Source organism: Cricetulus griseus, chromosome 4 (genome assembly GCF_003668045.3).
Source record: "Cricetulus griseus strain 17A/GY chromosome 4, alternate assembly CriGri-PICRH-1.0, whole genome shotgun sequence".
Lineage (NCBI taxonomy): Eukaryota > Metazoa > Chordata > Mammalia > Rodentia > Cricetidae > Cricetulus > Cricetulus griseus.
The window spans coordinates 107,421,680-107,438,655 of NC_048597.1; the positions used below are offsets into that span (position 1 = coordinate 107,421,680).

The following is a 16,976-nucleotide window of genomic DNA, read 5'->3' on the forward strand; positions in this document are numbered from 1 at the left end:
TATGCTTTGGGCTGAGATGTCTTCCCTCCCTTTAATTCTTTAACTGATGGTGACAATGAATCCATCTGGCAGCCAGTATCATGTTGCAGAGAAGGTGCTGTGAGAACAGTTGTTATACTTCAGTGCATGGGGGCACAACAGCATCAAAAATCTGTTTTTATTCCATACACATGTACTGCTTCTCTCTTATATTTTGGATCCACAGACAGCTGGCTGTATCTGCAGATGGAGAACATGTATCCATTTACATAGGCTCTTGGGTGTGTTTTCAGGTCTCTTTTCTAAATAAACCACTGTGGATTCTTTCACAGTAAGGCTCATTCATTCAAGTTGAGTTGCTGTGATGGAAATGGTATGACCCGCAAGATGCAAAATATCTAACTACTCATTGCTTTGCAGAAAGCAATCACCAACTTCTGGTAGCTATTTCCTGAAAACGGGAAGCATGCCCCCTCAAAGACTCAGAAAACAGAAACATACACAGCCCAGGAAGTAAATGAAACAAGATTTACAAGTCACTGTTTCCAAGGTTACACACATAGTTACAGCTGCTAGGGAGAAAAGACAGACTGGTCCAGTTGCCTCCAGGTCAGGCAGAGAAAGCTCCAAGAATGGAGCTTTCATGTATTGGTGCCCCTAATGACTGGCTTTTTGGTGATGCAGCTATCTTTGAGTCACCCATGCTACTGTAAGAAACCCCTCACCCATGCTCTACAAGTAAGCCCAGTAAACTATTTTTCACCAAGTTGGACTTTGATGGAATCTTTACTTTGATCTGTTATTGGTACCCTCTCTGGAAATGAGTGGACATTCATTCATCTGCCCTGAAAAGGTCACACAATACCAACCCTACTGTGACAACCCTATTTGAGCTAAAACTTCTTTTACAGAGCATTTTCTTAATATTTTAGTTTCATTTTTATTCAGGAGTATGCATGTATTTTGTGTCAGAATGTGTACATAAGTGCAGGTACTCACAGAGGCCAGAAGTGTTGGATTCTCTGGAGCTGAAGTTATAGATGATTGTAAGCCACCTGATACGGATGCTGAATACTAGACTCAGGTCCCTCTTCAAGAGTAGCAAGTGATTTTAACTGTGGAGCCATCTCTCCACCCTCCCCCATAAATATTTATGCAAGAAATGAAACAGGACTTACTTAATTACTATGAAATAAGAGCCACATTAAGAGCTACACCACAATCCACCGATGCACATACTTAAAAATCAATATGATTTTAACTGAATTGTAAAGCAAATAATTTATAGGAGAATTGTACCTATCTGAATGCACACATTAGGAGCAGAAATCATTTCTTTAGATCCCTGCACTGTGATGCGATGTGAATTGAGGAGATGACCAGGTGCTTATGTGGGAGTCACAGACACTATGGCTAATGTTTTTGCTTGTACTTAATTTATAGAGTTGGTTGGCAGTAGCTGACAGTTTTGACAGAGCTCACAGCCATTACGATAAATGGTGCTCACCAGCATAAAATGTCTCTCTGCTCCCATACTGTGCTGGCTGGTTTCTGTCAACTTGACACAAGTTAGGGTCATCTGGGAAGAAGGAACCTCAACTGAGAAAATGCCTCCTCCAGACTGGCCCGTGGACAAGTCTATTGGGGGCATTTTCTTGACTGATGATGGATGTGAAATGGTCCAGCCCATTGTGGGTGGTGCCAATGTGGAGCAATGTTCTAAGAAACTAAACTGAGAAAACCATGGGAAGTAAGCCAACAGTCAGTGTTTCTCCATGGTCTCTGCTTTAGCTCCTGCCTTGACTTCCCTCACTGATGGGCCATGACTGGGATATATAAGCCAGTCATGAATGGATCTTTTCCTTCCAACATTATTTTCTGTCATGGTGTTTATCACCTAAACAGAAAGCAAACTGTCACACCTACCAAGACCTTCTGTCTGCTGAGACATTAGTGGGCAGCAAGCCTACTTGTGCAAATCATAAAAGAAAGATGCCAGGGTGTGGTACAGGGCGGGAAGACCAACAGTGGGATCACAGTGGAGAAGGAATAAGCTACTGTCTCTGCATAGCATGGTCTCACCTTCTGTAGCCCCTTTCTAAAACTTCAGAGATTCCCTGTCTAATCTGGTCATGCCTGACACAGCTATTCATACTGACATTAATCTTTAAGAGTTCATTGTTCAAATCCACTCTTTGAGCATTCAGTCCTTGATGTCACAAGACTTTGCTGTGGCTGCCATATTGGATGGCTTAGGTTTTAGAACATTATTATTATTATATCAAAAAAGTCTATTATGTTTTACTATTCGGTCCAGACTCATGTTTGATATTTTCTTCAGACACACATCTTGTCCATTCTCTAAGCAAGTCTCAATGGCCCTACACAGGAAACATCCTGAGAAATTCCATTCGACTTCAATATCACCACAATCATCCTTGTATGAACTCTGTCATCCTTTTATGGATGAAGTTGTCTTTCTATTTCAACCACTGGCTTCTCCTTGCAAAAATATATTCCCATCCTGGCCTTCAGAGTGATACTTTAAAAATAGATCACTGAGGTCTAGGATATGGCTAGCGTGCTTACTGAGTATACAAGAGGACCTAAGTTTGTTTCCCAAGTGCCCACATAAAAGGCCAGTCATAGCTGTGGGTCTTGTAACTTCAACATTGAACCTAGAGCTCTCTAGCCATTCAGCCTAGAGGAAACAGTGAGATTGTAGCTCAGTATGAGACTGTCTCAAAACATGCAAGTGGAAAGTGACAAAGGATTGTAGGGGAAGCTGTAGCCATGCCTACTTAGGGGCTGGCTACAGGTGTGCCTGACCACGCTTGTGATGGCGTGGTCAGAGTGACGTAGTGTGACTGCGTTTGCTCTTTTGGTTTCTCTTTGCTTCTTGCTGTACAGGCTGCTGCCACTCCAGCTGGCTAGGTCGCTCTGTAAGTAAGGCTTTTCCCTATTAAATACCCTTGTATTTCTACCTGACTCTGTATTGGTAATTTCCCACTATAAAGGATGACACTGGTGTACACCTAAACACTCACAACCCTGCAACACACACACACACACACACACACACACACACACACACACACACACACACACTTTTACATAGACATATACAAATAGTGAGTCAGATCATATTCAAGAATTCACAACCAGAAACCCCACTCCATGAACCAAAGCTGGTAAGGACATATGTTATTCATCTCTTTCTAGCTGTGACTTCAATTTCTGGTACTGGCTTCCCAATTCTCGACTCAGATAAGTAAGATTTATGCTATTCCAAACATACCAACTGGCCTTTGTTGGGACATGGTATCTACTTTTTCTTCTTTGCAGGCTCCTAGCTCTTCTCATGTCTTCATGCAGGTATCACCTGCACAGGTGCCCACCTCACTTGGTCCTTCTCCTTCATAGTGCATTGCTGTATTTCCTCTGCAGCACACATTGCCTTGGTTTTGAAATCATCTTGTTCAATTATTCTTGACTTATTTGCCACCTACTTTTGCTGAGTGGAACATGTGCTCTGCTATATCTTTAAGGCCAACATCAGTGCCTGGCACTCAGTGGGGACTCTGTAGATGTTCCCTGAGCAGTGCGTGCTATTGTGGTGTCGACAAAATGAATCACATCATGAGCAGTTGTTCGTGGAGACCAACTGGTTATACAACAGCTGGGGCTGTACTAACTGCACAGCCGCTGTCAGTAATAGCAATAGCCCTCCTGTGTTCATTTAGTATCGTGTACCCACAAAGGCACTGTGGCTCAGCAACCACCTTCCTGTTAGTCAGTCACCTCTGGAGAGGACAGTTCATTAAGGAAGGAGCACCAGAGGCAGCGCAGGGGGCTGTGAAGAGAAAGCAGTGGCTCTGTGCATAACAAAGAATTCATTTTCAAAGGGCCTCTCCAAATTCAGCATAATTTCTCCGTCTCTTATGGCATACGAGCTTCCCTGAATTTGCATTTCCCAAGATCACCTTGAAGTGTGCTTATCAATACCCTCTTGAACTAATTGACACCTTCCCCTTGTACAGATCAACATCTCCCCTTGTACAAATCACTACCTCCTTGCACTGATCAACACCCACCCTTGCGCCTATGAATACCTTCCTCTTGTGCTGGCCAACACCCCCATTGCACTGACCAACACCTTTTGCACAACTCAACACTTGCCCCTTTCACCTGTCAACATCTCTCCTTGTACCCTTTGTACACCAACCAACATCGTCTTGCACTGATGGATATTCCCAAACCAGTCAACACCTTTCTCTTGCACTGATGATCACCCTCCTTGCACTAATCAACACCCCTTTCCTTGCACCCTCCCCTCTGTTCTCACTATAGGGGAAGCACTGTGGGATGGTCGTGAGCCTGGACTCTGGGCTCCATCTATAGGAGCTGACTTGGCTCTGCCTCTTAATTGTGTATATTGAGGGTAGGTTGCAGGATCTGTGCATGCCCTTCCAGTTGGGAAATGTGGGCAAGAGCAGCACCCACAGCTCTGAGCCGTGATGGAAATCACTTGGGTTGAAGTATGTACTGGAAAACAGAAGGCCTCACCTGGTACCCAAGTAGAAGTTAAGTGCTGCCTCTAATTATCCAGGCCTGTGTAGGGGACAGCAGCCACTCAACAAACATAAAAAGAAATAAGGCGCCTCAGAGCAGTGAGTTTCCTCAAGGACCAAGGCAGCATCTTAATTTGCACTTGGTTGCAGAAGTATGAAAATGAAAGTGGTGGTGTGCTCTGCATTGTGACTGGATTTTCAAAAAGTCTGAGTAAAACAACGGAGAGGCGCTGGCGTGTTAATTAACAGGCCGACATGGGAAAAGAAAACCACAGAAAGTCAAACAGAAAGAGCCTGGAATCCACTTTTATGCCCAGAATAAAAGGAATTCTCATTACTGGAGTCAGGAAAGAAAGCTTCCTTCTATAATCTAGGGCTCCTTCCAAAGTCCTGATCTCAGCAGGTGGTGGCTATGGCGTGCTACCTGCACTAATTTCAGAACTCCTGAGAGTTGATGACTGAGTTCTGGCTACAGACTGTCCACAGGTGTATTGTGCAATGGGCAGTGGGACTTGTTTTATACACATCTTTTGGGTATCTATGTGGGTGGATGCTGTGCTTTCTGTTGGGTGTATAAATAAGAGAAGACCCTGGGCTGAGGGTCATGGGAGTCCTGGGGAGAGAGACATAGCAAGGTGGATGTACTTGGCAGGTTCCTGATGGTAAAGAGAGGGTCAGTCCATGTAATGTCTGCTTCACTTAAGTATAGAAATGTACTAGAGAGAGAGTGAATTTTTGAAATGCGTCTTCTGAGAAGTTTATGAAAAGTACAAGTAAAAGTACAAGTCCTGAAAGCTGAGGAGGTTTGTCTGCTTGCTCCACAGAAGGGAATTTCTGAGAGGGTTTAAGGACACATAAGTGTTAGAGAAGATGGTGACTTTCTCATAATCTAAGAATCAGCCACAGGAGGAAATTGGGAGGCTGGAGAGATGGCTCAGCAGTTAAGAGCAATGGCTGCTCTTCCAGAGGAGTTTGGTTTGATTTCCAGCACCCACTTGGAGGCTCACAAACATCCATAACTCCAGTTCCAGGGGACCTTCTGGCCTCTGTGGTTACTGTACCTGTGTGTGTGTGTGTGTGTGTGTGTGTGTGTGTGTGTGTGTGTGTGTGTATGTGTGTGTAAAATCCTCTGCACCATCAATGCAACTACCATGAGACATCACTTCCACACTATCTGTCCCAACTGTTATCTCTGGGTTGAGTTTCATCTCAAGCCCCAGATCAATAATAATCAGTATTAAAACTTCAGAGGTGAAGCTGAGACAGAAGCAAAACTAGAACCTGGTTAGGGAATTGATGGGGGATACTTGGTTTTCTTTTTTTCCAATCCCAGAAAAGAGTTGACTAAGCCCCTCATCCATGTGTTGAGCTGACAGCAACACCCACAATGACAGCACTCAAAACAGCCGCTTCCCCAAAGGAGTGGAAATAAGGGTTCATTGGATTATAAAGAGCACTTACTAGTAAGTTTTTAAGGACTCACTGGCATTGCATCCCCAGCTCAGAAGTTCAGGCTGAAGTTCAGAGTCGCTGTCTCTGAAGCTTGGAATAAGCTCAGAATTAGTTGTACCCCAAGTTCAGGAGGTAACTATAAGAAGTAGCCACCATCCTGAAGCCATGTGCCATGAAGGAGTCTCCCAGCTCTTCTGAGAATGCAAACAATATGCCTCATACCATACCCTGCTGTGTGGTCACCATGCACTGAACAGAAAGATGCATGCTTAATGAGCTTTTCTCTAAGAATTTCCCTCCCTGAGGAGGGAGGAACACACTTCACCTTCAATGCAGCCAAGCGTGAGTTCTTGAATAGCAAAAATTAAACTCATAGAAATGCATGATAAGATTAAGAGAGTACAGAAGCTTTCAATACCCTGGACATGGAGGAGACTTTGTCTCAGTTTAAAGATTTCCTGGAGGTGCAATTACAGAGCCACTGAGAAGCAGGGGCCTGACCTTTGCCTTTCCTGCTGTCACAGTGGCACCTGCCTTCAGCACCATTTTGGTGTTCCTTTTGCTCATTTGGATGTGCTGTGTTGGGCGTTGTATTATTCCAGGCTTTGTAAGAACAAATAAAGCAGGTGTGCATTTTCCTCTTAGAATTCATTAGGAGAAGATGAGAGATTTTAATTATGAAAAAGATCGATAGATTTGACCACATTAAAAATTAAACAAGGGCTAGGGGCATAGCTTGGCAGTAGAGCACCTGCCTGGAATTCCCAGTGAGGGGCTGGGGTATGACTCAGTGGTAGATCATCTGCCTAGAATCCCCCAGTGAGGGACTGTGGGCATGGCTCAGACACCCAGCACTTGCTCAGCAAAAGCAAGGTGTTGGGTTCCTTCCCAGGATATATATAATAGGCCCAGACACAAGGCCTAGTGGAACTTCCTGAGCCTGGCTAGAGTTTGGCAACCTGTCTCAGCAAAACTGCCTTTGCCCAGCTAGTGCTAACATGATAAAATATTATTGGCCCTTACACCTCACCCCTTCCTGAAGTCCCCACCCACTTTCTCAACTCTATTTAAGAGCATGCCTGATGCAATGAAACAAGACTGTGTTTCGGCAAGTCTCTGGACTCAGTGTGTGGTTCTCTCCGGGACTAGGAGGGGGATCTGGGTCGTCGACACTCACCATCCCACTCAGCCCTGGGAAATGACTGGCTGGATCTGCCCTTCCCACATCCTTTACTGCCGGAGGACCTGATGTGTGTGTGTGTGTGTGTGTGTGTGTGTGGTGCAAAATCCTCTGCACCCCTCAATGTGTGAAATTAGGAGGCAAACAGCAAATTGGTAAGAATTTATGTGACATGTCAACAAAAAAAAAATGGATATCACTAATACATAGGAGAAAGTAGATTTAGACTTAGTGAGCCTAGAGGTTCAGTTCTGTTACACAAGAATGTAGGAATAGCTAATGACAGCAAGCCCTACACTTAAAATGTGATTCCCCTTCCCCTTTGTACAACTTTTTAGCTTTAGAAAAAAAAAAGTTGAATTCCCAGTAGGACAATAAAATGGGCAAAGGACAAATATTTAATAATGAAATAAAAATGTAACCCAAGTAGGGCAAATTAAGGAGACACTGAGATAAGATGTTTGCTTAATAAATTGTCTATTTGAAAAAAATTAATATTCTCTGTTGGAAAAGTTGCAGGGAAATGGGTATCTTTACACACAGCAGGTAAGAATTGTAAATTAGTTAAAACTTCCCAAAGGCAATTCTACAGACATTACAAAAATGTATTACAAATTACATATCCTCTGACTCAAACCCTTAAATTAAAATTTATTTCTAAAAGTTTACCTCAAGGGATCGATGGGAGATACGTGCAAAGATTTCTATATCCAAACACAAACCATAATATATTATAGGATCAAAAACATCTTTATAGTGTTTGGAAGGGATTTTTAGGCACATGGTTTATTGCTGTCTTTTTTCCATCTGCATTTCAATGCAGATGAATGTCTGAGAACATATCAGGAGCTTGTGTCTCAGAATGGCTTGGCTGTTTGCTTTCCCACCACTGGAACAGCTCACTGGGTTAGAAGCAGCCTTGGGCATTCCTTCCTTCTTTCACTGTTTTGTCCACCTACCCAGGCAGACTGCTTCTGAGAAGGAAGTTCACGCTGCTCAGTCTCCCTTGCCACATATCTGAGTTCTTGGCTTAGAAGATGGCTGGGAAGTGTTATTTTACTCTGTAAAAGATCACATTCATCTCTGGTGCCTCAGCCTGCTGGATACAAGGTGGACATGGTTTTTGTAGAGTTCAAGGTTGTTGAGATGCTTGTGGGTTTGGGGGACTGAACTCCAATTCTTCACAGGAGTGGTATGCAAGTTTAATGGCTGAGCCATCCCTCCAGTCCCAATATGATTGTTATTAATTTGGGGTCACAGGGATAATGATATGTATGCTACCAGATGCAACATCCAAGCTACTGAGTCACCAGACATGCTCCATTCTGGGCACACAATCAGAACAAAGCTAGCTAGAGCAGACACCAAGCCCAGCAGACCAGTATGACAAGGTCTTTTGTAGAGCACAGGCCCTAACCTTCTGTTTCCCCTTTGCCTTACAATTTTTTCTATACATGTAGCCAGAATGCTCCCGAAAAAAACAAAAACAAATAAATCTAGGCATTTCCCTTTGATCCTCCATTCTGTGGCTTCCCACAGCATCAGACCCCCAACTTGTCAAGCCCCCTCCCGGCATGCATGCCTCTAACTTCAAATCTCACCTTGGTCTACAGATCTCTGTTTCTCTACCAGCTATCCCTCAATGAGCATACAATTTAGCAGAAGCAAGGCCATTTCATAATGCTAACACCCTTCCATGGGAAGTACTGCTTTATCAACCCACAAGCATGAACCCCCAAATTCCCCACATACAAGACAGGGGGAGTCAGATCTCAGAACTTTCTCTTGGGCTCACAGGTGACCTCGCAGAGAGACTGCTGGGAACACATCAAACCCGAAGTATTTAAATCTAATTAAGTCAGTCTAGTCCAAGGACCAGTGATGCTTGCCTGCTGCCTGGCTTTTTGACTATGAAGAACAGGGCTCTGAACAGGTGTTTTCCTTAGAGAATGTACAGACTTCTGTAGTGTCCTTTGTATCTTGTTGTCAATAACAGAAGAATCATAATAGTAGCTAATATTTATTATATGTCTGCAAGAGGCTGGAGTTCTTGTGAGGACCCATGGGTTACTTATTCATTCATTCATTCATTCATTCATTCATTCATTCATTCAGCTTAAGCTTTGTTGGGGTGGGGATTGAAACCTGTCCTGGCACATTCCAGGCAAGCATTTCACCACTAAGTTCCAGCCACAGGTCCAGTGACTATTTCATTCTCACAACTACCTACTGGCTGTGATTTTTGTCTACCCTCTAAAAGAAAAGTAGTTGAGGACCAAGTAATATATGCTTACATGGTATGCTGGTTAGTCTTTTGTCAGCTTAAGGCAAGCTAGAGTCTTTGAGAAAAGGGAATCTCAATTGAGACAATGCCTCCATCAGACTGGCCTGGTGGATATGTCTGAGGGTCATTTTCTTGATTGATGATTGATGGAGGAAGGTCTATACCACTATCCCAGGGTAGTGCCATGCCTGGGTAGGTGGTCCTGGATGATCTAAGAAAGCAGGCTGAGCAAGCCATGAGGAGCAAGAGAGTAAGAAACATTCCTCCATGTTTTGGTTTTTGTTTGGCCTTTGTTTTGGTTCCTGCCTTTGGGTTCCTGTCCTGAATTCCCTTGGTGACAGACTGTAAGCTGTAAGTAAAATAAGCCCTTTCTTCCCCAAGTTTTCTTTGGTCCTGGAATTTATCATGGCAATAAACAGAAAACTAAGACACATGACTTGTAAATGGAGACCAGAATTGAGTTGTTTTCCTGCTTTCCAGGAAGGTGGCTAATGCCAGTGGGAGACACCAGACCCTCAGAACCAACATTAGTGCTTCCTGGAATCCTATTCTTTTCTCATGGATATAAGTACTTCTTGCAGGAATACCCCATTACCTCCCCAAACCTGTTCTACTTGTCCCATGTGGCAGTGTCTACGCCACTGTGATATTGTTGAATAGGGAGCCCAGTGTGAGCACATGCACAATTAAAGCAAGCACCCTGTACAGTTGCACATGTCTGAAATTCTTAAGTCATGTACATTATATCATGCATGTTCAACCCATCATTCATAATATTCATATAAAGATAGACCCATAACTACTAACTAATGGAATTTAAAGAATATTAGTTAGAATATATATGGTTGGCTACTGGCAGCATGCTTCAAGCTCCCATTTGGTCCCTATCTTGGTCCTTGCTAACTGGCATCCTTGACTCCTAAGCTTGGATCGCAGCATGGAGCCTTCCCATTCCCAGTTCCCCAGGTGCTCTCTTACCATTGCCAGTGGTATGACCCCAATCAAGTCCTTCTGGCTCACATAGATCTTGGACACTCCCAAGTCAGATGTGATGTCTCCTGGGTATTCAACCTGCCACGTGACAAGCTGTGTGGAGGGTGGGTCACTGGGTCCTTCGATCTCAATGTCGATCTGCATGACTTCGTAGGAGGCGTCATCCACACTATGGAGTAGGAAAGAAAGAAAACAGAGGTGAGCAACTGCGAGGTAGATGCATCAGTGTGGATTCTCACCAGCACCTCTGCTTGTGTGTTCTAAGCCTTGAGCAATTTAAGGACAAGCCACCATCTGCATGCTTGCCAGTTCTTTCCAGGGCTCTGACATTATCATTTAAGGGTATCCTTCTTCTTCTGAGCTATTTAGCATCCCCAGGTTGGTGGCTGCATTCTCTAAACACTCTCTGACCCATTTCCCACCAAGAATGGCTCTTTCCCTGACTTCTAGAAACATCTACACTGTTTATATTGGTCTTATCTCAAAGTCACAGCCCGTTCTGTCAGATGCACAGAATTTTAAGGGTGCATGGCCTTGTGTTCTACTGATGGTAATGCAGAATTGCAGAGAAACAGAAGACAGGCAAGAGTGTGGGCTCAGGGATCAGCCCACTGCTGATAAACATGGAGATGTCATCAGCTATCACCTGGAGACAGGAGTGGTTGTGACAAATGCTAGCTTCTAGACATCTTAGTTCCCATAAGCACACCTCTGGAAATGGATCCAGGCTAGATGGCCAGAACTATTTTAGCAACCCTTGCTACTTTCATTAACTGGCTACTTCTGTCTCTTCAAAGTTTCTTTCTAGTACAATGTCTGCTCTTCTATGTGACAGGTGAGAAAGAAAATGGTTTCATGTCAGCCTCTCTTGAGGGGAAGATGAAAGAGGGGTAGGTGAGAGCTCAGAGGGGTTGTCTGAGAGGGGCTCTTAGAGGAACATTAGTGAGCAGATATGTATCCAGTGACCCAAGTTTTACATCTTCACAGAAGTGCCTTTGAACACTGACATTTACTGTTATCATCAGCAGTGTTTTTCAGAGGACCCAGTTTATGGAAACATGTTGATGATACCACCAAACATGTAATCGCTCACTTGGAAGCTCAGAAAGAGCCACTGTGAACACACAAGGTTAAGGTGACTGATTGGAGATCATGAGACTGGATGAACAAAAGCCAAGATAAAAGCCACCAAAACAGAAAAAAGAGAAAGATCCACAGAGAACAGAAACAAGAAAGACAGAAAAAGGTACCCCTACCCCATTCCATACCAAGATGCTCTTACTGGGTTAGATCCTTCTCAAAGGATGTATTCAAGAAGTGGGTACCAGCTATCACTAGAGCCTGGCATTTGGATGCTGGAAACTCAAGCCAGAATCTGAATTCAATATTTGGGGTGGTGAGGGTGGAGTGGGCAGAGCACAGTAGGCTGTGGACAGGGCACCAGAAGATAGCTAGAGGAGTCTAAAGTAGGGAGATCCAAAGTGCATAGTCCATCTCCATCACTTACCTCCTGGACAGGAAAAACCCAGAGCTGGTAGAAGTGCAAGTAGAACTCAGTGCAGAGTCCTGATGGATGCTGTAGATGGTCAACAGCACACACAGAGGTGACAGCAACAGGAAGATGGTTAGGGTGGTTTTCTCAACACCCTCCACCTCCTTAACACCCACCCTCATCTCTGAAGTCTTACAGGAGCATGGGAAATATATGGTGGGATGTGCTACAGTTAATCTAATAGATTGGAAAGGGCAAACACAGTGGCTCTTCCACAATCCTTAAAGCCTCAGGTACAGAAAGCCCTGCACTACTTGGATCAACCCCAAAGCACCAGAGATGGGATGTAATTTCCAACCTGAGGAAATCAGAGAGGGAATTATGGCTGGAAGTGGTCTCTGACTTCATTTGAAGGCCTGACACCAGCAGCCCCACCCGGTTAGCATCAGAGAAAGCACATCTCCCTAGCAGGAGATTCTGATTAAGGGTGCACTATCTTCCGTTATATTTCTTTATAGAGGGATCTCACTGTGTAGCCTTGGACAGTCTGGAACTCTCTATGTAGACTAGGATGGCATCAAACTCAGAGATCCACCTGCCACTGCTGTCTGAATACTGGAAGTAAAGATGTATACCCATGCATAGTTATTTTATTATCCATTTGATTTTAATTGCTTAATTTAATTATTTTGTTTATTATTATTTTTGAATTACATTTATTTGTGTGTGTGTGTATGTGTGTGTGTGTGTGTGTGAGAGAGAGAGAGAGAGAGAGGGGGGGGGGGCACATGTGGAAGTCAATGGAAGTTCAGGGGCAGGTTCTTTCACTACATACTCCTTGGGGCCAGGACTCAGGTTGTAAGCCTTGGCAACAAGAGCTTCACCCACTGAGCCCTCTCTCCAACCCTTATTATTTTAATTTGAACTGATTTTTAAGTAAGGTTCATAGAATGTCCACTACTGTCTTTTGGTTATTCATTGTTTTTTAATTTGTATCTGTCTCACTGGAAAAGCCTGCATTGTTTTCCCTTTTTTCCTCTACACCCAATACACAATATTCTTCCTGGCATTCATTGTGTATCTAACCACACTCTCTCCTCTCATTTTTAAAATACTTCTGCTTTCCCTCTTATCTCTTCCTTTTTTTACTTTACTACTTAAATATTGAGGCCATTAGTTCTAAAAATACTATAAATCAAGTTGTGGGTTTTTTTTTCTGTAGTTGTTTTGTTTGCAATAGGAACCCCAGTGATACTGTATCTGAAGACTCTAGAGGATGCAGGTGGAGGTCACAAGTGTCCTCCAATGCTGTTACTATTCCTGGGACCACTGTCAACCCACTCTATGTGCTACTGGTGTCAGCTCCACCTCCAACCTAAATCCACACAAGACAAGACAACCCATCACAAGACTCACATAGAAGAAAACAGTGGCAGAGTTCAGTGGCAGAGTCCTTGCCTAGGAATTGTAAGGCTCTGGGTTTAATCACCACAATTGGGAAAAGTAAATTAAAATAAAACAAAGAAAAAATACAACTAATAAAAGAACACCATATCCCTAACAACTGAGTAAATCATAAGCAGTGAACAAAAGCCAGGAGCCAGCAATGCAGGATTACATTTCACAATCTGACATCTCAATACCAGAAAACAAAGATAATGAAATAGTTGAAATTCCAGAAAAAGATATCAGAGTCTTACTTTAAAAACCAATTAAGGACCATGAGAAGACGCCAATGAGCAGTTGAATGAGGTAAGTAGATTCACTCAGGACCCAGACAAGACCAAAGGGATGAAATGCTTGGTACCTTGGAGTGAGGATTTGAACACACAAAGGAAAAAGTCAATGTGGAGATCGAGACCCTGGAATAGAATCACAAATTCTGGATATGAAATAATTGATCAATAAAATTAAAAGAAAAGACAATAGAAAGCATTGGACACAGACAAGCCTGGTCAGAGGAGTGGGTTTCAAGACAAGTGGACAAGGCTGAGATAGTGTGTAGAAACATATACAAGAAAGAAAAATCAACACAAATGACAAAATTGTACAAGAATTCTTAGAAACATTCAAGAGACCAATGTAAGAATCCCTGAGGTAGAGAAAGGATCATGAACAAAGTCTAAAGGGCATAGATAATTAAATTGATGGAATTATAGCTGAGAGTTCCCCAGACTTTGAGAAAGAGATGGATATGTAAACACAGGAGATATTTGAAAGCCAAACAGATATGATGAAAAGAATCTCTCCATGACACATCACAGTAAAAAATAAAAAACACAAAGTTAGACACTGAAAAACTGTTGTGAACAAATCACATCTCACATAACAAAGGCAGAAACATCACAGTAACACTGGATATCTTATCAGCAACCATAAAAGCCAGGAAAGCATGGAATAAATAATAAATTTCAGTCACTAAAATAAATCACCCTTAACCAAAGTTGCTATGCCTTGTAAAACTGAGGGAGAAATATGAACATTTTAAGACAAGCAGAAGTCAGGCAAATTGATGACCATCAAGGGAGCACTGCAGACCACCCATGAAGGAATACTATAGACACAGGAAGATGACAGTTTCCCTATGAGAACACATCTCATGGGAGGAGCAGATGAATAGAGGGGCGCTCTATCAATACAACACATCAAATCCCAAAGAGCAGGAATGAAAGAACTATCAAGAATCCAGCTATCCTCATTTGCTTTTCCATGGCTGAGACAAAACACTGTCTAAAGGCAATGTGGCGAGTAAAAGTTTTATTTGGCTTACAGGTCACACAGTCCATCACAGAGGGAAATCAGGGCAGGACTCTGGAGGCAGGAACTGAAGCAGAGGTTGTGGAGGAGTGCTGCTTACTGGCTTGCTCCCTATGTCTTGCTCAGCCTGCTTTCTTATAGAACCAAGGACCACCATCCCAGGGATGGTGCCACCCACAGTGGGCTGAGTCCTTATATGACAAACATAAATTGATTAAATGCCTCTATACACCTGCCCGTGTGCCAATATGTTGGAGGCAATTCTTCAAATGAGGTTTCTTCTTCCCTAGTGTGTCAGGTTGACAACTGAAGCTATGTCACAGACCCTTCAAATATGCTCTGGGAGCCACAACACAGAGAGAGAGAAAGGGATTTGTTTCAAGACACTTTGAAATCAACTTTGCCTTTAGGGTCCTCTGCCAACTCTCCCAGTCCTGTGATGTTTCAGTAAATCAAAGTGGAGGCATGAAAACTAGAGCATTAGCTGTGAATGCATTATCACACGTTGCATTTGGAGAGATCAAACACCACACAGACATTCGACCCTTGAGTGGGAGCAATATTAATAGCTGAGAACTCAAGTTACTAAGTCTTCCAGTCTCCTTTCTGTTGTCCCGATAAAACACTCTGAACAAAAGCATCCTGGGGAGGAAAGGGTTTATTTAGCTTACACTTCAAAGTCTATCATTGAGAGAAGTTGGGGCAGTAATTCAAACAGGAATTGAAGCAGAGCCCATGGAGGAATGCAGTTTGCTGGCTTGCCCTTGAGATCATGCTCAGCTGGCATTCTTATATAGCCTAGGACCAATTTGCCAAGGGATGGTGCCTCAACAGAGGGTGTGGCCATTCCGCATCAATAATCAATCAATACAGTTTCTCACAGACATGAACAGAGCCCATCTAACCAAGACAATTCCTTAGTTTATGTTCCCTGCTCCCAGGGGACACTAGATGTGTCAAGCTGACAATTTAACCAGGACACTAGTCAACACATCTTAATAATATCTATATTTGTTTTTCTTTATTACAGATTAGAAACCAATATATTGGCCTTAAGAAGCATTCTAGTGAGCCAACTTCACTCTGAAGCCACCCACATGGGAGACTGGCTTCTGGGGTGTGTGTGAGTGCTGTGGTAGCATGGTGAAGTGGGTGGGGGAGACAGAGAGTGAAATTTCACTCCCAACTTTAGGCTGCTCCAGATGGCTCTCTGAAGAATAAATTGGTGAAATTTTAGGAAACAAAAATAAAGCCAGAGGTGGAGGGTCGGGGTGAGAGGGGGACTGGTCTAGGACATGAGTGACTCTTTGCTTAGGGAACCTTTTGATAATAGTCCAAGTACCCCCTTGCCACACACTTTCTTTTTGTGTGTGTGGGGGGGTTCGAGACAGGGTTTTCCTGTAGCTTTGGAGGCTGTCCTGGAACTAGCTCTTGTAGACCAGGCTGGTCTCGAACTCACAGAGACCCACCTGCTTCTGCCTCCCGAGTGCGGGGATCAAAGGCGTGCGCCACCACTGCCCAGCATCATATGCTTTCTAAAAGGTTACCCGGGTGTAAGATGTGTGATATGAGGTTAAAAATGGTGGTTCATATGATTGTCCAGATTCCCCATCCATTCCACTGTCACCCTGTGCCTGAACCCTAGACTCTAAATGCTTTCATTGCTAGTGGCCCATGTCTGGCTTTCCTTGGATGGTTCCTGTTATGGTTTTAATGTTTTGAACATTTGGTCCTTAGCAGGTGGCACTGCCTAGGGAGGCTGTGGAAACTTCAGAAGTGAGGGCTAGGGACTGAAAACTAGCTACCAAGGGTGGACCTTGATGGTGATATCCACTTCTGGCCTCTGCTTCTTGATTGGCCAAGATACGGATGGTTTAGAATACAGGCACCTGCCTTCCTCTCCATAACAGACAGTTGTCCCTGAGGCAGTGAGCCATGTAAGCGTCTCAGGAATAAAACAGTAACTAGGATAATTCTTTTGGAGTTTTTAGAGACAGTTGGGGGTTATTTGCTGGGACCTCCTCATTTAGCAGAGACTGTTGGTGCTGAAGTTGGATGAAGCAGCCCTTACCTCTAAAAGAGTCAACATGAGAGAGAGCAATGCTCATAGTCTAACACCCATTGTAGCTGCTACATTTTGTGGGAAGGGCCATTGTTCTGGGCTGGGTCTTTCCTCATAAGGAGCTCAATGGAGTGTTACAAATACTTCTTCACACATTCATACACTAAATAAATCTTCATCTTATTGCCCCCCCCCTGTGGAAAATT

General features: G+C 43.5%; 1 protein-coding gene across 1 annotated transcript in view; it reads right to left on the bottom strand.

The window, feature by feature from the left end:
• Nucleotides 1-16,976, bottom strand: part of Tmem132d (transmembrane protein 132D) — a 590,650-nt gene that overhangs the window by 161,392 nt on the left and 412,282 nt on the right. Inside the window, exon 4 of the mRNA XM_027413852.2 lies at nt 10,445-10,628. Coding sequence (XP_027269653.2) covers nt 10,445-10,628 — 184 coding nt within the window. The remainder of the gene's footprint in view (nt 1-10,444; nt 10,629-16,976) is intronic.